General features: G+C 39.9%; 1 protein-coding gene across 12 annotated transcripts in view; it reads left to right on the top strand.

Annotated features, from left to right (window-relative positions):
- The window catches only part of Sorcs1 (sortilin-related VPS10 domain containing receptor 1), a 513,725-nt gene that overhangs the window by 386,588 nt on the left and 105,792 nt on the right, over nucleotides 1–21,345 (top strand). For 10 of the 12 annotated variants that reach the window (XM_006231521.5, XM_006231519.5, XM_006231520.5 and 7 more), the window contains 4 exons: nucleotides 60–178; nucleotides 2,356–2,445; nucleotides 8,806–8,985; nucleotides 20,706–20,852. In XM_006231521.5, the coding sequence (XP_006231583.1) occupies nucleotides 60–178; nucleotides 2,356–2,445; nucleotides 8,806–8,985; nucleotides 20,706–20,852 (536 nt within the window). Of the gene's footprint in view, nucleotides 1–59; nucleotides 179–2,355; nucleotides 2,446–8,805; nucleotides 8,986–11,462; nucleotides 11,846–20,705; nucleotides 20,853–21,345 lie in introns of those variants that run through there. The other 2 variants (XM_039080727.1, XM_039080722.2) reach the window with 2 other exon arrangements.

Below are 21,345 nucleotides of genomic sequence, written 5' to 3'. Positions count from 1 at the left end.
ATCCCAAGAAAAATACAAAATACCAAGACTCTAGAGCTTTTTATCGTATTCTTTTCCAGACTCCATATACTTAACTTGTCGGATGCAAAACTGCACTGAAGCCAACAGAAATAAACCTTTCCCAGGATACATTGACCCGGATTCTTTGATTGTTCAGGATGATTATGTGTTTGTTCAGGTAAGAAAATCCTACTTCTTGTTCAGTGGCTCAAGGCATTTCTTGTTTCTGTTATTGGCGCTCTCTGCCTGCCTCCATATCATCAAAAGGAAGAACTAAATGAATTGAAGAGGATGAAGGGGAGGAAGAAAGGGGGAAAGGCAGAAGAGGGGAAGAGAGGAAAGTCGGGTAGAAGGAGGAGGAAGGATCACAGGCTATTCTTCAGCTGCTAAAGATAAGAACTAACCAACCAATCTAAGACCTGGTGCATTGACCCAGGAGTGAGAGATACACCCTTCTATTTATGCACTTCCCCAAAATAAAGCCTAGTCAATAAGTGAATTGAGACACCATGTTCATCTCTCTTTATCAGGAGAATGATCATCTAGTCAGTTGCCTCTTCTGTATCATTTAAAAAGGAAGGAAGGTGAAAGGGAACTTGTATGAGGAGTGGAAGTGGGACAAGACAGAGGCCATCTACCATTGATGCCGTGGCATGGTCAGAAACCACTGCAGTGCACGGGGCAACATAGAATAGATGATTCCCTCCTCCTAAGAGAATGGAACCACTTGAGGAGTTGAGGTTTCATGATTAGTGACAGTAGACAGGCATTAATCTTGCATTGCTTCATTTAGCACTGAAGAAAACTAATCTTGTTTGGACAATTTGTCTAAAAACCAGGTTATTATTATCCGAGGTAAAAACCACAAATGTGTGTGTGTGTGTGTGTGTGTGTGTTACAGTTGAGGTACATTCTAGACACAAGTTTATTTGAAGAATCAGTTATATCTAATCCTGTGCATTAAAAGAATGCTATCCAGCATCAATTGGTCTAATTTTGAAATGTTTTACAAGTGATTATATACACACCCCAGTTTCTTACTCTTGAGGGACATGTGTAATGAATCCTTGGATTTCACATGACATTCAAATGTTCACATATATTGGCTCTGTCCAGTTCATCTCTCCATCAGTAATGCTTTCAGAAATCTTTCTCTGGTTTTCTGGCAACAGTTTATAATCTACAAGTCTGACATATAAATCAGTGTCAGATCTACATTTAGAATTATATGAGTAACTTCCTGTAACACATCTCTTTCACATGTAATGGTGAAGGGCGTCTTTCTAGTCACTCCCCTCTGTCTGATGAACATTTACCACAAGCCTTTTGACGTTCCTAGTATTCCAACTCCAGTGACATTCAGACTTCAGATACTCACATAGGCCACGCTTTGCTTCAGAGACATATAGACAGAGGTGCCTTCTACTGAGCCAAGCACGATATTCACATCTGGATGGAAACTACTCTGTTGTCCTGTAGACCTTTCCAGATTCATTGACCTACTTTGGACAAAACAGTGCCAGTTTCCTTGGTTTTCTTCAGAAAGATAAAGACTCAGACTTAATTTGGAACCCAAACCTGACACGGCTTTCTGCCAACTTGCCTGGACATACCCTCAGGCATCCATGTGATGCCATCAAACAGGAACTCTGGATCTGGAGATGAGAAATGAGAAGGTTGCCCTTCACTGTTGTATGTGAACTGTTGCCTTCTTAACCAACATGACAACCTGTATAGCAAGGGCATGAAGCTGAAAGGCTGAAGTGCTGAAAAGCAGTGAGCTAATCCCTCCACAGGCCTCTAATGTCAGAAAGAACAGAGTCGAAAGATAGTTTCTTAGATTTAGAATCACATTATATATCTCTGTCTGTCTGTCTGTCTATCTATCTATCTATCTATCTATCTATCTATCTATGTCTCTCTCCATACATTGGTTTTATGTGTATCAGTGATTTTCTTTTGGGCTTTTATGTCTGTGCAACTACATGCCTACCTGGTACCCACGGAGGCCAGAAGAAGATGTCATATCTCTTGGAAATGGAGTTATGGCAGTGAGCTGCCCTGTGGGTGCTGGGATTTAACCCCAACTCCTCTGAGAGAACAAGTGCTCTTACTCTCCAGCCCCATGATTTTGCAACTTACATTTTTTTGTCTATTATATGATTGTTGTTGGATCTCAGAGAATCCACTATACGGTGTATAGGTTGCTTTTCAGTTAAATATGGACTATGGAGAGGTGTCCTCTGCTGGCCTTTTGCTGTTGTGTGCCAGCCATCAGCATCATTCAGGTAGCTGCTCTTCTGTGACCCAAAGGTTTCCTCTGGCTTCTCTTACCACTTTGTTTCTCTTCTGCAGCTCACATCAGGAGGAAGACCACATTACTATGTGTCCTACCGAAGAAACCCATTTGCACAAATGAAACTTCCGAAATATGCTTTGCCCAAGGTACTTGTGTGGTTCCTGTTTTCATCTCACAACACCTCTTCTAGATCCAGCCCACCTCCACCGTATCCTCAAGGTTACTGTAGTTCCTGAGATCCCTGCTCCTTCAGGATCGAGTTTCAATTTCCTCTTTGGTAATCTTGTTCCCTTTCTCCTTGGGTCCTTCTCCTGCTCTCTTTCTCCCTTTAGAATTCTTCCTGTAGGAACATCTGGGTTAATTAATAATAGTCTCATTTTTGCCTTTCAATATTAATATCCCCAAGCAATGTGTTTGTTTTTAAATCAAAACAAAAAAATGTTAAATTTTATATTATAGTGTGGCAGTTGTTCTCAGCAGAAGTTAGGAATCTGGTTATTTTTAGAGACCGGAGGCACAGCTGAATGTTCTAACTTCCCTAGCCATTCCCTTTTTGAAACCAGTGGAAAAGAGATCCTCCAGGGAGACTTCCTCAGGCTCCTTCCACAAACTCTGAAGAACTGTGTTGATATCGAGTGCCACCTAGTGGACCACAGATGATGTGGCCCTTCAAAAGAGGCTTATTAGCAATCTGTTTCTGCGAGCTCTTTTAGCTGTTGCTGTTCTGTTGGTTTTGTGAGTTTCATGTCATGCACCTTAGCCCCACTCATCTTCCTGTCCCCTCAAATCGGTCCCCCACCCTTGCAACTCCCTCTTCACACACACACAAAAAAAAAAAAAAAACCACGACCACAAACAAAAAGAAAACAAAACAAAACAAAAAAGCACAGAAAACATCTCTCATCATGGAAGCTGTAATGTGTCACAGTATATCCCTCTATCCACACATCTTCACTTGCAAATGTTCATCACAATGAGTCATTGGTCTGGTGAGTGGTCTCTGACTTCTGTGACACCATCAACACCGGATCCTCACCTGGATTCCTCCACATTATCCATGTTGTCACCCTGTGTCATGAAAATCCTGCAGCCTTAGATCAGCAGGACTAGTCTTTCACAGGCTTCAGCCGTTCCCAGATGATACAGATTTGGGGATGGCCCAACTCAAAGTCCTGGCAGTGTAAGTTGAACACAGAATATGGCTACATTTATTTTGACTGAAGTCTCATTATGCTCTCTTTTGTATCTTCTTGCATTTGCTGCTCCAGTCATATGCCCAGGATGGCTCATGATGGGCAAAGATAGCACAAGAGGCAGGGTTGACGTCTCACTGGAGATCTTGGCTGACAGCTTGTGCTGCCATCTCCAGGCAAAATTCTCTTACCTACACTAACAGTCAAAGCCATTTATAAATTCCCACACATTAGAATCAAATACACACTATGGACTTCAGAGAACCACACCCAGGTTGCTAGTTACGGTGGTTCTAAGCTAAACGGTGGTGAATGACGATGGCATTAGTGTGGGACCACATGTCTGTGTGTGATGTTACACAACTGACCATAGTCCTGATCTGTCTTCCTCCTATTCCAATAAGATAAGAACAGGAACATACAACAACAAAATCAGCCCAGGAATGAATATTGAATAAAATCCACATGTTCGAGGAAGGGCTGAGAATAGTTAAAATATTATACTCTTCAAGGAAGGCTCCAAAGGGAGATGTCAACTAGGAAAAACACAGCAAACAAACAAAACAACAACAAAAAGTGCCCCCCACTTAGGGGTGTGCATTGAAGTGAATTGTGATTCATTCACCAAAAAGTGAAGAAGGCAACTTGAAAGATTTGAAACACTAAAAACAAGGTTTATATCCAATGCAGCAGGAGAACCTGGTTCAAGAAGCATGCAGTGTTGAGTTAAATTCAGGGGGCTGTAGATCTCAGGTATTTGTGTGCTAATTCTTGGGTCAGCATATTCTTCACAGAAAAATATCAGCCCAAACCAAATTCTGTTTACCATACAGGTCAGGTTTGTTTGTTTGTTTGTTTGTTTGTTTTGTACAGTCATACTAGTGTTTTGTTTTGTTTTGTTTTGATTTTTATGATTTTATCCTTTTGCAAATAAATGAATGACTTCCACTGTAGGATGATCCTCACCCCACCAAACTTGATGTACTATCTAATCATGGAGGAGGGGGAAGGCCTCATGGGCCTAAGGGACCCTAGAAATGCTAGTTTAAAATCAAAGAGGCCTTTGTTCATACACTGCTGGAGACTGAGGACTGGAATTTTACATTGCTTGTTCATTCTTATTACAAAGGTCCCTGCTGACTTGTGTCCGCAGTGACCTCTAGACAATCCGGAAACCTCCTTTGAAGCTGAATTGGACACCTACTCCACATGCTCAAATGCTACTCAGATGAGCGTGTCCCATCACCTAGCTCCATTTCAGTTCTCAGAGTAGAGTGCAGTGATTCACTGTCCTTGTTACTACAAACAGGGAATCTAGTGTAGCAAAAACTTAGATTATTTGGTTCAGGTGGGTGTTTGTTATGTAAAGCAAAGTGAAGCGTCATTAGAATCCCACTACAGCTTCAAAGAGAAGCCTCAGCATAGGTGCAATGGTTTGCCTCAAAGCTGCTGTGTTATGGTGGCCTTCTTTCAAAGCCAGGGCTGCACCTGCAGAGGAACAAAGCAATAAATACACTGACCAAAGGAATGAGGCACATCACCTCTCCTGTTCAAATTTCGGTAGTCACCTACTGACATTGTATCAGATGTTGAAAGAGAGAGTGCTGCCTTGGGCTGTATTTAAATAATTAATAGTGGTAAAACAAAACCAAAGAAGCGTGGTGGTTAAATGTTGCCATTGCAAGAGTCCTTGACCTGTTCCAGAGTGACATAGAGATAGTCTTTCTTTCCCTTACGTACTTGGAGCCTCTTCTGAACAACTCCAGAGAGATAGATGAGGCTGTACGGGCAAAAGTGCCTCAAGTGTTTTGGAGGACAGATACTCTATAAAAACAAGGTATTATTAGTAGTAGTGTGGATCTAGTTGTCTCCAGAGTAGAAGATGGATGGGTACCCAGATGCAGGGGTGCACAGGATGCTTGATTCATAACAGGAGACCCGACTTCAGACCTGGATCCATCCCTAACTTGCTTAGAAAGCTTGGCTATCTGGACTTTATTATTTTTTCCTTCTCTTCATTTTTTTTAATAAAGAGCTTAGATTCAAAAAGAAAATTGGACTCAATTTGTCACTCAGAATAAAATATCCTTAGTGACATATTGGAAAAATTGAGTCTTTTATTCAAATAAGTTTAAAAAGAAAGTAAACTTCATTCAGTGTGAGTCTTTAGATGCTAACAGGAGGTCACCAACACCTCAGTGGCTCATGAGTGTTTTATCTGTAGTTCAGCACTAATTCAATAGTTTACCACTATGCATGGTGGAATAAGTGAATAATAACCCCAATCTCTGGGAAGTAAAGCCAGGATTACCAGAAGTTTGAGTCTAGGGGCTGGAGAGATGGTTCAGTGGTTAAGCTTTTGTTCTGCTCACCCAGATTACCTGAGTTGGGTTCTTAGCACCTCTATCAGGCACCTTATGACCATCCCTGACCCTCAGCTTCATGGTGTCTGACACCCTCTTCTGGTCTCCAAGGGTACTCACATGTGTGTGGTATATACTCACAGACATGCACACACCCATACTCAAATAAAAGTAAAAGTAGATGTTAAAAAAAAGAAAGAGTTTGAGGCCAGTTTAGATGATATAGTGAAAGCCAATTTGGTTACATAGTTGGCTACATAGAGTGATCCTATCTTCTAAAAAACAAACAAAATAGATGCAAACATTTTCACCATCGATAATAGTCAAAATATTCTAGCAAAGAAGCTTCCATCCCCATTTAAAAATACATTAGAATCCAGTAATGCTGGTGTCCTATAGAACAGACTTTGCAAAGTATTCTAGTACAATTCCAAATAAGAGTCTACATTGGTCTAGACTCATGGGAATCTGTGAAACAATAAGAACATATTTTTAAATAAGGGGTTAAGGAAAGTAAAATAGCATACAAATCTATCAAATCTTTATGCCAAGCATTATATTATAAATTCTGTTTCATGAAATTACACAAAGGTAAAGGGAAGTTGGTTTGCAACCTTATCTAGACACAGTCATTTTGTCCCATCGACATTATGTGAAAAATTCTCTAATTGTCCTTGCTCAAGCCACTTTACAGAGCTTCAATTTTAATACACCCTTTAGTTACTTTGCCTGTCGTTGTGATGCAAAACCTTGACAAAAGCGGCACAAGAGAGAAAGGTTTTATCTTGGTTCACAGTTCAAGGATCCTTAGGGTTAGGACTGTTGTACCTGAGCTTAAGGCAGCTGGTCATGGTGTATCTGCTTTCAGGAAAGAGAGAGAGAGAGAGATTGATTTGTGCTCAGTCACCTCTCCACTTTTTATTCTGCCCAGGATAGAGCTCTTAGTACTACTATTCCCACCCATTGGGTCTTCTCACCTCAATTGACCCAATCTACAGAATCATTCACAAGCATTCTCAGAGCCTCATCTCTAAGGTAATTCTTGTCAAGATGACAATGTTAGCTATTACCTATAAGTAGCAAATCTACAAGGTGGATTATGGAATATGATTGTGTAGACAAATGACTGTGTTCCCCCAGGATTATGTCCTTACGTTCTCAAATCTGTTGTGTGAGTCCATCAGAATTTCATTGTTGCAGAACTTCATACCAAACCCCAGAGGTCAGATTGACTATGATAGGGTCAGCTCACATTTGAAACAATTTAACAGCTATCCAGGATTACAACATTCTGAGGGAAAAAACCAAAAGTGTGAGTGTAGAGTAATTGTTCAATCATTTTAAAGACTTTGGTTTCCATCCTACTATAAATTAAGACCCTAAGGAAGGTTTGTCCACATGGATGAAGCAGTGAATTTAAGGATTATTTCCAAAGCTAATTTACTCCATCGGGCAGAAAACACTTGAACCTTTTCTAGAGAACATCAATAAGTGAAAATTCAGATATTTAAAAAGCAGAGGAGCCAAATTGACCTTTAATAAATAACAAGAGGGATAGACAGACTTCTTTAAGTGAAACATTCATCCTGTGTAAATCATACCCTAAGCGGTACAGTATTACGGTATTTAAGACTTGTTGACTATATCTTCACTGCCCTGCAAAAGACATGCTCCTGTTACCTAGAGTTCGCAGATAGAAGGGCTGAGCATAGCATTCCATGACTATGTCAGGAGCCAAAACTAAACTCGAATTATGACAACCTGAGGTTAGAAGTTTGACTCAAGCTACACTGAACAGTTTGGTTTGGAGTGGTCCTCAAGGAAGATCATTAGATCTGAACTTTTCTGAAGTTTTTTGAACATAGAGCATGGTCAGTCCATGAAGATTCTTACAAAGTTACAGAAAAGCCAAGTATGTTTCTACATTATTCTTTTGCCACATGGATACTTTACTTACAGATATCTTGGTTTATGTTCCGTCTTTTCATTTTTTTTCTGCTTTACTGTGAGCTTGGAAATTATTCCGCATAGACTTCTTTGTCCACAGGATTAAAAAGCAGCCCAAAGCATTCTGACAGGCTTCCCTTAAGGAAACAACAAGCATTGGCTGGAGACAGCCAATTTAGAATAGCATTAGACATTGGCTAGTCCTGAATGGGGAATAAAGGATTCCGAATTCTTACCAAAGGACAGAGGACAAAGGTTTCCATTTTGCCTTTATTTTGTTTTTACATCTGAAATCCTTAGGAACTTCATCCTTTATGGAATCTTTCTTTCTTGAAATTTTCTTAGAGAATTTATCAGAGGAAAATATTGAATTAGTAGCTAAGTCCTTAGATTAATCACTCAGACAAACATTAATGCTTTGGGATTTTTCTGGTAGATTTTTTTTCCTGGGGAATTTCAGTTGTTGCTGAACTTTTGGCAGCACTCGTCACACATTAATGTGCATATTATTCATGGGGTGGACCTCATTAAAAGGCATATATCAATTCAGTGAATAGATTGTAAGGTTCTGAGTCTAAAGAGCTTGCAGCTACTAGCCCCAGACCACAGTGGCATCCAGGGCTTGGCTGGTTGTCTTCTGTCCCAGCAGATTGTCCTTATGTTTGCGTTGTCTATGTATGCTGAACAAGTAGTGTTCAAACTTGATAAATATAACAAGAATGACTGGTTCTTCAAATTCATACATAAGTAAGAACACTATCTTGTCTATTAGGGAAATTAAATTATAAGGAGGCTGCTATACATCCTTCTATCTCATTTTGTCGTGACCTCACTGCTTAACCCCCAAGTGACATGGAAAATACATGATTAACACTTACCTCCATTTCTCATATTCGTGAAAGGAGGCGTTCTCTATCTCTCCCTCTTTATCGCCCACACTCTTTGGATGACTGCCTTGTTAAGGGATAGCACTTCTCCTCTCTTCACTTGTGTTTTTCTTTAGGATATGCATGTCATCAGTACGGATGAGAATCAGGTGTTTGCAGCAGTTCAAGAATGGAACCAGAATGACACCTACAACCTGTACATCTCAGACACACGCGGGGTCTACTTCACGCTGGCCTTGGAGAACGTGCAGAGCAGCAGAGGCCCTGAAGGCAATGTCATGATTGACCTTTATGAGGTATGTCACCAAGCATCTGTGGTTCTGGAGGACAACAGCATCCAGAGTACCTGGTGAAATATCAGTTCTAAAGCTGGTTTCATGGTCAGTCTCACTCCACTTCAGAGAAGGAAAAGCTCACAGAAAAATCTTATTGTTTAATTTGCAACCTATACAGTTCTGTAAAAGAGTTTTGTTTTGTTTTTTAATCAATTATGCTCCCGGGAAATTGGAGAGTCTGGGGAAGAAACAACCTGAGTGAAGTGATTGCATATTGTTGATCTGCATATTACATTTCAAAAATTTTGTGTACAGTGCCTCAGTGGGCAGCACTCTTTTATCTGTCTCTGCAGTGACATAGACAGGAAGTTTTGTTTGCTATGAGAAGGCATTCTTATTGTTCTTGAAGAACTTCCCAAGTTGATAACTTCAGCTTGCTAGTAATCTACCTCTCAATGGCCAACACTTGAAAAAAATATTCACAAGTTCTTTTTTTTTTATAAAATCCTGGAAAATTAAGTAAACAAAAAGCACAATGAACCAGGCCTTACCCATCTTTCCCTGGGGGCACTGCAGCTCTTTGTTTTTACAATAACCAGTATTCAAAGTAAAATCATCTATGTAGGACCAGCCAGTTATAATGATAAACATCACTGTAAGTTTATTATCTGTCTTTGCTATGAACTTCAGGAGCATAACTATATTACACAGAGCTTTCTACTCTTATACAAACATCATGGATTAGGTACAGACTTACGTCTTTTTCAACAGATATGGCATGTTACTGCAATTCTTTTTTTTCTTTTTTTAATATTTATTTATGTATTATGTATACATCATACAGTTTTCTGCCTGCAGGCCAGAAGAGGGCACTAGATCTGATTACAGATGGCTGTGAGCCACCATGTGGTTGCTGGGACTTGAACTCAGGACCTCTGGAAGAACAGTCAGTGCTCTTAACTTCTGAGCCATCTCTCCAGACCATTACTGTAATTCTTTAGAAAACAGACAATATTTTCATACATCTTCCTCCCAAGGCTCAGGAAACATCATTAAAGTAGGGGCAGGAAGATTATAAGGGCCAGAAGTAGTAGGCGATTACAGTGAAATTGTGTTTTCTGAACATGACAAGGGAGTTGTACACAGTAACGCACAGGTGCTGTTAGCTGCATGCACTAAGACCTGCACAATATCAACCCAGAGAAAATCCCAGCATCGGTCAGGAAGGGGTCTTGAGAATTCCCATCCCCAACAAGGAGCTACTGGAAACCAGTGGCTCCTGGAGTATTTAGGAGAGTTAGTTCTGTTCAGGGTTAGATGCCGTGTGAGGTTAGTGGATACAAAGTCAGCTACTCTTTGGGAATGAATTTCACCTTTTGGTCAGCACGTGAGAGATTTGTCATAAGACCTACCTCATCTGGCTAGTGACCCACCCCTCAGTGGCAGGCAACTGGGACAATATTCACAAGCTCTTTCTATAAAATCTCGGAAATTTAAATAGACAAAATTTCGTCAGTCTGGATGTGTGATGACGGCTTGAGAATGAATTGGAACGAGTTATTTAATGACGTATTCAGAGGTAGAAAAATGCAGCAATTGAGCTGTATCCTATGTGGAAAAACATCTTAAATGATTTAAACAAGCACAATCACAGAGGCATTGACATTTGATCAAGCTCAGGAATTCAAGTGTTTGTAAAACAAGAAGCGTCCGGGTTTTATCTAGTGATGAACCAGAAACTCAAGCCCAAATGGGCACCTTTTTAATGTGGTCTGTTTCCCTTTTCCTTTAGAAGTGTACGGAGGCCTTTTCCTAGTAGCTAAACCTCTTTTTATGTGCACACAACCATGTTTATAGATTGTATACTCCTCAAATAAATAATGAAAAGAACTGTACGCCTAATTCAGATTTTGTCAGATTAATACAAGATATAGCTCATGTCTATAACTTAAGAAAATGTACTGCCGATCTTTTCATCTTTATAGAAGTTTTTATCCCACTTTTCATGTCATGTTTCAGATAGATGTAGTGTCCAATAGCTCAACCTCCAATTGAATATTTATTCTGGGAAGCATTTACATAGTTTAAAGATTTAGTGTCAAGAAAGTTCTAGATAAAGTTCGATTTACGGTATGACATTTTTAGCATCTAGGCTGTGTGAGTTTGAGTGCTAGTTATACAGATTGCTATCCATGTTGGAATGTACTCCTAAGACAAGGCCATTCTTCTGAGACCCACTTGCCTGTTCCAAACATACAGGTGAGCATAGTACCCAGTAGACTGCTCAGAGGATGAAGTCAGTCAATCCTTGTTCACTCCTGTCATTGTGCTGACATACAATGTGTTTAACAAAGGGTTGAATCTGTAGCACCATCTTGCAGGGCTCCTAGATATCACTTAACATTCTATTTTGGTTGGATTAAAGCCCACTCGTGTTTTTTCATGCCCAACATATTCCCAGCTCTAAGGATTTCAGTTTCTTTCCATACTGCAATTAGCAGTAGCATGACATCTTTTAACATGGTGTACTTGTCTTACAAATAAGTAGAAACTTCTGTACACTTTTCTGCATTTGTAAATGTCCTATGAACACTTAAAGTTTTGTGGTTGAAATACACTGCCTTCTCTTGTTTTGAGCCAGTGCCATAATAGAAGCCTCACTGAAGGTCTAGCCCATGTAAATCAGTCCCTGTGACATCATAATGATACAACTCTGTCCTTTGCCTTGCAGTGTTTTAAAGCACATTTCCAGTTTTTTCTTCTTCCTGATTACCCTTTTTTCCTTTGTACAATTCAATTCAAAATGGGTTGTTCTCTACACAAGTTTTATTTTCTGTCAGAAATGGAGACCATGTTCACTAATGCCTTGACAACAAAACAGGTAAATATGCTGAGCAGAAATGACTTTTCGGTGAATTATTTGAAGCCAATTTTTCTTCACAAATGTCTTTGTGAATTCAAATGTTGCATCAGGTATGGGACAAGGAAAAAGCAGGGTGACTGTTGAACACCACAAGCATCCCTTGTTAATCCTACATTTGCCCCTCCTGTCTCTTGCTGTTGACTCTCTGTAGGGAAACTGCTGGCCCGTATTATCATCACATTGAGCAGTGGTGTGACTGCATTGTGTAAAGGTGTTGTGCATCCTGAGGCAGGGAGAGAAGTGCCTTTGTTTTATTAGCTTGACAGTTCATAGCAACGTGAATTGAAATTGATGTGAACAGAACAGCAGTGGAATATTTGCTGATTGCCTAGATAGAAAGAATATTGGCAGACATGAGGCCTGGCACAAAGGCTCCCTTAAATCTGATTGTTCTGGCTAGCAGGAAGCTGAAATTCATCCAGCATGAATTTCCCCATAGAATTGCAAAGAATGATGAGCGCTTAGAGATAAGTGAAAAGCAGGAGAATCCATAAATGAATTAATAAGCAACAGAGATGATCATCATATGAGGTGGAGGTGAGTGTGGGGAAGATAGGATCCATGGGCTGTGTAATATGTCTGCCCACATTTCAGGTGACTGAGAAGAATGTCATTCCTTTCAATGCTTCTATGTGCCAGTTACCTGCTATTCCTACAAGTGTGTTACTGTGAATCCGTTTTAGAAGATGAAAACTGGGCAAAGTAAAAATGTAGAGGTGGAGCTGTAAGTCAAGTACACACCCACAGGTCGAGCTTTGTGGAAAATGTTGCTGTAAAATTATAAATAATATTTATTTTACCCCGCACTAGATCCAGCACCGTAGTTTCCCATGATATGTGGTAGATGTCTTCATCTCAGTCAGCAAAAGCATCTCAGCAGCTTTGCTCCATCCCATACCACACTGCCAATGGCTACTCTCTGAACCTGGAAACAATCTCTCTACCTGTCTAGTTCCTGAGGCAGGTTGCCACCATGCCAGGCATACACATCTCAATTCTGTGGGGGCTAGCGTGTCTAGCCCCCACACACTCTCTCGAACTTAAATCACCACATGAAAGAACACACAACACAATAACCTCTGATCCAATTGATAAGATACAATTTGCTCATCTAGATGTGCAAAGCCCTGTACACAGACATCTCTTAAGAATATTCATAACAACCTGTAAATGTGCAGAGAGGAATCTTAACATCTGCCTCCATGTTCTCTCCACTGCTTTTCCTCTCTCATTCCAGTCTCCTCCTTGCTCTAAAACTTTTCTCCTGCTCATCCTGCCTTCTTGTCCAATGACAGGCCTCGTTCTATCTTGTACCTCCCTTCACCTGCGTGATGACATCATCCTACAGAAAACACAGGAAAAAAAGCTCAGTTCCAATTTAAAACTACGACTTCTGCCACACACATTACTACCTGGTTGCAAGTGCTGTCCTCTCAAGTCTTTAACCTTGAGTGTATATGTAATAAAGTACATTAAGCGATAAAGCAAAACATTAGAGACAGTACTGTGATTTAGGTGCTGAAATACCAAAATTTCCTCACGGTATGAGTTATCTATCCATTTGGCATGTTTTCTGTTCAAGGAAGTACAAAATGTGAGCCACAAAATTTGCTTACAGACCAAACAGCCAGAAATTGATTTCTTGACAAAATTTAGTGATGAAAGCTAATATTCTGGGGTATCATGTACAAAGCACTATGTAAAGAACTTTTCACAATGACTTCATTTAACCCTTATATTAACTTTTAGGTGACTACAGCCATTTCACCTTGTGAAGTAAATAGAGGTGAAAGTTCACAGGCACTTTCACAAGGTTACAGAGCAAACTTAGGACTTAAATCTAAGCATTTGTTAGTTTGCAATTTCAGTGCATCACATATCTCCTAAAAGGTCAATAACTTGCATTTGATATTGGATGTTCAATAGTGTGAGAATTGAAGGATAAGCTAAGTCCTGAGAAATAACTTCCATCTTCCCAGATGTGGGGGAAATAAAAAAAAAAGCAAAGGGGAAGAAAAAGCGTGAGGAAAATTCTGTGGAAAGGAAGCAATGAATAGTCAATTGCTTTAGACTTGTGTCTAGGCTTTTAGAATTAAATTCAAAGCAACATATAAATTCAGACAATAATTACATATAGCTGCTAACTTTGTCTTGTGGATGGACGTATATATGTGTGGAAATCATGCATGCAAATGTACTAAAATTCCATTATTAGCAAATAACATGAATGCTTCCAAGACCACGTGGGTTGAATAACACAAGAGTCCATGCTTCATGGTGACAAGAGCAGAAGAGATGTGATGGGTGTGCCTGGGAACTGTGATGTCTAGCAGATTTGGGAAAAAACAATGCTGGGAGCTTTGGGCAATATCACCTACCCTCGGGAAGGGAAAATTAATTAATGATAATGAAGAACATTTTGGGTTAATGGAGAATGAGGGCTCAGGGCAGCTGAGTACAAAAGGCTATGGCTGGGAGTGAAACTGCCTGGCTGATAAGTATCAGATAAACTGAGACATGACATGCACCATGACAGATATGCAGTAGGCAGGTTATGTCTTCTGAACATGATATGCACCTCTTTGTTAGAAGAGAAAACCCAACCATTATGATGATGATGATGTTATACCATGATTTCTTAAGAAACATTCTTTTTAAATACTTTTTAAATTTTTTATTGGATAGTTTATATATTTACATTTCAAATGTTATCCCCTTTCCAGATTCCCACTTCTCCCCCCCCTCCTCCTGCTTCTATAAGGATGCTCCCACACCCACCCACTCACTCCCACCCAACACCCTGGCATTCCCCTACACTGGGAAAACGAGCCTTCACAGGATCAAGGGCTTCTCCTCCCATTGATAACAGTCAATGCCATCCTCTGCTACATATGAAGCTGGAGCCCTGGGTCGGTCCATGTGAACTATTTGGTTGATGGTTTAGTCCCTGGGAGTTCTGATGGGGGGGTCTGTTTGTTTGATACTGTTGTTCTTTCTATGGGGTTGCAAGCCCCTTCAGCTCCTTCAGTCCTTTCTTTAACTTTTCCATTGGGGTCCCTGTGAAAGCCAAGATCAGAGGTAGGAAATGCAAATGCTGTCCAGTCCAATCATAGGATATATAATAGCCTACTTAATCAAGTAGTAGGGGAAAAGCATGTAGGTGGCAGTGTAACTCTTTGGTAGAGTACTTAAAAAGCATGCACAGGATTCTAGGTCCAATCACCAGTAGCAGAGAAAAATATGAAGAGAAACATTTAGACTTTTTTCTTAAATACCATGAGTTTTCTGATTACAGTGGCATACCATACCCAACTCCTTCAGAAGACATATCCTGTCTGCCTGAGATACTCAGATGGAAATAGCCCATCCTCATGCACAATGCAATAATATCCATAAAAATGTTCTCTCTTTTACCACATGTCTTTCATCTACTTTCTTGAGATTGGACCCTTAAGGTTTGTAATTCAAGTCTAAGAAGGTAGGAATCATGGTTTGCCCATCAGATGAAGAAATAAGCAAAGAACTCCAGCGTGAGAGGCCCCCAAGTCTGACCTTCACTTGGCACACATGAAAAAAAATTGACACAGGAGAGAACTTGTTAGACCATAAACATGAAAAGGGGAGATGTCTGATGTCTTTCCCTTAAATCATGAAAGAATTGCTCAGCATCTAGAATATTTTAAATCTCAAAGACCATTTGATAGATGAAGGGACAGGTGCTTAAAATATTCCAGTTGTTAGATCTTCAGTGGTTAAAGAAATGAAGTGCGTGTTCAGGAATTTACTGGATGATTACAGAGTAAAGGCGCCAAAGATTCGTGATCGATAGGTCCCCATGATCAGGATGTGCCAGTGGGCTATTTCTTGCATAATTCTCTAGACTCAGAGAATAATTGGTGTCAGTAAGACAACCACACAGCTGTTTGGAGTTGAACAGACTGCTGAACAGTCCAGACATGTGGCAGAGTGGCATTGGGCAGGTGACTTACCACAGCTGAACATTTATTTACTCACCTGCAAAGTGACAACAATTTCAAATTTGCAGAAAACATGAGGTTGATTCATGTACTGAGGTTCATGCAAAGCCTCTAAAACCTTGCATTCCATGAGCATTGAATACATTTAAGCAGATTATTCTTATATTCTTTGTCTTATTTGATGATATTTGGAGATTAAGTCATAGTCTTGACATAGACAAGACTTGACTCAAGTCATGGTAGTCCTTTCCTATGCCTTTCAGAATTACTGTATTGCCTAACGGAGAACTCTTACTTCCTATTTCATTAAAAATAATATCAAGAACCCTTACACAAAGTGATAATACAATGAATATTTTTAAGAAAGTTATACTTAATGATTATGCATTTATTATTAGTTTATAGATCATGATAGTAGAGGTCGTTTTAACTTCTAATAAAGAGTTTTTAATGGCTGCTCGAGAAGCCTTTGGCTTAGATGGTTCTATAAGATTGAAACCAAAACATAGGTACCATGTATATAAGAAGCATCAGGAAAGCACAGAAGTACTGGGGACAGTGGATTAGGATGAAGACATTCTTGTCTACCTCTAGAAGAGGTATATTGAGCAGTCTCTCAGAAACAAACAGTGAGAGTGGCATTAGGGAATTGTCTCTGAGATTCCAGAGAGGATTCCAGAGGATTGAGAGTCCACCACAAACAAAGAGAATAAGGGATGTAGGAAAGGGAACACAGGACTTTAAGGCCTTTACCTGAGGGCAATAAATATGCTGTCCATCTTGAGGCTTGAGCTGTAGTACTTCACATTTAACGTCTAATCGAAATGGTTTTTTTGGCTTGTGATGTTAAATGGTGATAAATAACTTTGAATTACTTTTGAGACTTATGGAATAAAATTCCTCCATATGAGAAACAATGAGAGGAAAAATAGATTTCAGCATAGTCGACATCCTCAGAGATTGTTTTGCTGAATTCAGTAGGCATGAAATTTAGCAGGCCTTTCCTCAGAAGGAAGACATGCTCCCAGTAGCAGGATGCGGCATAGGAGAATATTTATTGGTAATTCTGTGTCTACATGAAACTGTAACTTCCACTGGATATCCTTTCCTCTTTCCCCTGCCATCTCTCTACTTCACTCATTCCTAAGTATGCATGAAGTATATGAAGTATGAGTACAGAGAAAGTAATGTGGCAGTGCAAACATGTTCTGTCACCCTGTCATCCCTAATAGGATGTTTCTCTCTCTCTCTCTCTCTCTCTCTCTCTCTCTCTCTCTCTCTCTCTCTCTCTCTCTCTCTCTCATACACACACACACACACACACACACACACACACACACACACCCCACACACATGATCTCACACACTTAAATAAATGCACACACCTGAACATCATCCAATTCCAATTCCATACTCTGCCCTGTAGTAAGATTTGGTAGATAGTCCAAGTAAGAGATGATGAGACCTTACTTAAAAATTGTTGGAATAAGAGACCTCCTTCACAGGATTACATTGAGAAACGCAGAAAAACACATCCATCAAGCTCACAGTGAGCAGTGAAAGACACAGTTGACCATCTTTGAAGGCCAAGCTAAAGAGGGAAAACAAAAGAAAAAAAGCAACTAATACAGATAAAGTGCCTTTGTTACAAGAGAAAAACAGCCCAACTCCTTCCAGCTTCTACCCTTGTTGACATGCATTCCTGCTTCTTTACCAAGTTTTATTCTTCAAGATAAACCTGAAGGCCAAGCATTCAGAGATGAATAGCAAAGCCCAGCTCTCTGCTCAAGTGGCATTTGATAATGCCAAGCAGTCAGGGGCCAAGAGAGCCACCACTTCTACAAATCAAATGAACCAGCTCCTAAACACAGCCCCCTTCTCTTGTCTAAGAAGGGAAGAGGGCAGGGAGGAACAGTGGAATAGATAACATTTTTTTATTCATCTTGCGCTTATTTTTGTAACCCTCAAGAGCACTGAATAACTAAGTCTTTTCTCATTTCTGGGTAGAGTTTCATGGAGAGGGAAGAGCAGCAGCCATTGTGAAAATTCGGATTATGTAATTCTGTTCTTAAAGAACTGGCAGTGGAGTCCTATTTAAGTACGGAACAGCCTCTTGAACATATGCAAAACTCATACTGGGTTTCCTGGGAAGCAACCCTTCTGGAGCTGTTATTGTGAATAACTAAATATCATTGATAATTAACACAGAGTTTGTGGGAAGTACATTGCTCCTGCAGTTTATGGCTTCCACATTTGTTGAAAATCAACAATGCACCAGAAATTGTTGTGGCTTTTGTTGTTTGCCCCCAGAATGTGGCTTGTTTTCCTGAGTACTTCAAAGTATTTCTCTCAACAACTCATTTACACCATTTATTTGTTAAAAAAATCTCATTGTTCCAAAAGAGTCCAGATTTGGCCCATCTTTAAAATTATCCCAGATGCCAAATCCACAGGTAGAGACTAATGAGATCTGCCTATGTTAAGAACAAACCTGGAATATGTGTCTACTGTGGGTTGAGATCGAGCCTCTTAGAAATGAAAATTTTTGAGCTATGTCTGCTGAAAGAATTTTGAAGTCAAATCTAAATAAATATGAAAGTCTATTCTCTGTTGTTGTAAATGATTGAAATTCGTCAATAGCGTAGATTCCTCATACAAAGACTTGACATGAAAGGTATTACACAGGTTGCAGCAAGCCTTGGAGGGAATGTGTGTGACAAAATGAGCATAGTGCTTTGGATTAGCAAGGTCAGGCAAAATGACAACTTTAGTTTATTTCTTCTGCTTAAAATTAATGACACCAAAATATAAGGGTCAAAGATTAGTTAAATGTCTTCAAATATGCTTTTAAGCACATTTGTTTATTCAATGTATGTGTTCCAGCTAGCTACAAATGGAGTCTAAGTCTCCATTTTCTCTTTCTATAAACCTGATTATGGACAACTCTACTCCATGATGGTGATGGGGTTTGAATTAATGAATGTTAATAGATATAGGATGTTATCATTATCATTCAACATATTTTGGACTTTTCCCTCATTGACCTCCAGTTTCCTTGTGTTGTGGTCATTTCACCTAGACTAAACTATATTTGGTAAACTCTAAAATTGTGAAGAGATAATCTACAAGTGATGATCACAGATGGCACAATTTCGATAGCCTGCTAATTGTCAGCCTTAGCATGTCGAAAGAGGAAGCATATATTCAGTGGTTGGCAATTTATTTATTTTTACTTATTATTTTTATTTTATGTGTATCAGTGTTTTACCTACGTGCATGTCTGTGTAGGAATGTGGACCTGGTACCCATGGAGTCCAGAAAGGGGCATCAGAACTTCTAGAACTACAGTTGCAGATGGTTGTGAGCAGCCATTCTGGTGCCGTGAACCCAACCAGGGTTGGTCTTCCAGAAAAGAAACTGGCACTCTCAATCCCTGAGCCATCTGACCAGCCCTAACAGCAACTGGTTTTGATAGGAGCATCAACACCTTGAGACTGGAGACGTGGTTTTTGATGATAAGAAACAATTATGCTGAAAAAATGACTCAGCCATGAAGAGCTTTGGCTACTCTTGCAGAGGTCCTGAGTTCAATTCCTTCAACCACATGATTTTCAACCACAACCATTTGCCATGGAATCTGATGCTCTCCTTTCATGCAGAAGACATGGAAACGAGCATTCATACACATAAAAAAGAAAACAATTGCTTTTTAACAATTTTTCATAATGCCCAGTAAATTTGGTGAGTTGACAGGTAGAACTCTTAAAAATTTTAAAATGCATGGATAGTAATTATATCAGGGTCATTCAACTGACGTATTTTTCAGTTGATTGGGGCTGAAGATGCCTCATTCATTTAGGTAGTCATTATAGCCATACACCCTGAAACTATAAAGTTCTGGGTCACCATCCCAGGTCTGACTTTTACTCTTGTGTCATTGATAGTATGATGTTGGGTGTACCTGAGATATTTCTCATGTATGAAAGAGAATTAACAATCATTTCACAAAAATATTATTAGAAAGACTAAATGAGAGATAATATATTTAATATCCTGCCTGGAGTCTAGCATAAAATTTAAGTAGCCCCTATTTACTCATTGCTTGTCAAGTAACAGGCTTAAAAGTTCTGGAGTTTCTCTCTCGGGACTCATGGCAACTGACAGCATTCCGTAAGATGGTAAACCTTGAAAGTTCACAGTTTACATGGAGGGCCATGGTTTTGGTTTTGCATTTCATGGGTTTGACAATCGAGTGACATCCGTCCATCCATGATGATGTGATTGTAACGTGGTGATTTCACGGCATTTAGAGTCCTCTATGCTTCACCTCTTCACACCTCACTCTGAGTCGCATCCTGGCAACTGCTGACCTCTTTGTGGCTCATAGCTTCAAGTTTGCAGGATGTCTTGCTGTTGCCATCCTTCATTTAGAATGTGCTTGGTTTCTCACTTCCCCTGTCATGTTATGGGTTAATGGTCCATTTTAGTGTCAAGTAATATGACAGTTTTGGTACAAGCCACTATTTATTTTACTTTCCTCCTCATAGTGGACATCTTGTCACCTTCTCATTTTTGGTGACTGAATAAAGTAATTATGACCATATTCAGCAATGGCCAAAAAAAATGAGAAGCCTGTATTGAACTTGTGTTATATGCATATACAGCAGGGGGCACGAGGCCATTGGTTTCCGTCAAGCAGAGTTGCTAGGTAGGTATAAGTATTTACACCTATCCTGTCTTTGCTCTAAGATAGGACTGAGACAATCTGTTGTTATTTTAATGTAAACAGATATGTCCTTTCTCACGTTGATGTATTTTTCAGCCATGTCAATTTTTCCCAGGTAGCAGGGATAAAGGGAATGTTCTTGGCTAACAAGAAGATTGACAACCAAGTGAAGACTTTCATCACTTACAACAAAGGCAGAGACTGGCGTTTGCTGCAGGCTCCAGATGCAGATCTAAGGGGGGACCCTGTGCACTGTTTGCTGGTGAGTCTCGCATGCTCAAACACGGTCTCCCACACAGTGAAAGGCTGGAGTTGTTGTACAGCAAGACATTGAATATAGTTTTGGTACTTCTGTTCAGTTGATGAAAAGGATGGACAGAAGGGAAAAAAGTTAGTCCTATCATGTGATGGTCATGAGATAGGAACATGTTCCAGATCCTTGCAACCTTATGGGCTTCTTTGTTCTAGTCTGAATTGTTTCTGTTTGTTTGGTGTTTTGAGTGGTGGTCGTGATGGGTTTTTCTGGTGTGTGTGTGTGTGTGTGTGTGTGTGTGTGTGTGTGTGTGTGTGTGTGTGAAACTGTGCTCTCTTCCACTGAGCTGTACCTTTAGTCCCCCTCCCCCGCCTCAGCTTTGTGAGGACCTGGAGTTTCAGGGAAATATGATGTATTTTATCACTGGTGAGGCTGTTCCTTGAGCTTTCTTTCAGTTCATGATAAATTACTGATCACAGAACAAACAGTACACACATTTATC

This window comes from Rattus norvegicus, chromosome 1, assembly GCF_036323735.1.
Source record: "Rattus norvegicus strain BN/NHsdMcwi chromosome 1, GRCr8, whole genome shotgun sequence".
Lineage (NCBI taxonomy): Eukaryota > Metazoa > Chordata > Mammalia > Rodentia > Muridae > Rattus > Rattus norvegicus.
Note: the sequence above shows the minus strand (reverse complement) of the source record. Positions and strands in the feature narration are given on the sequence as shown.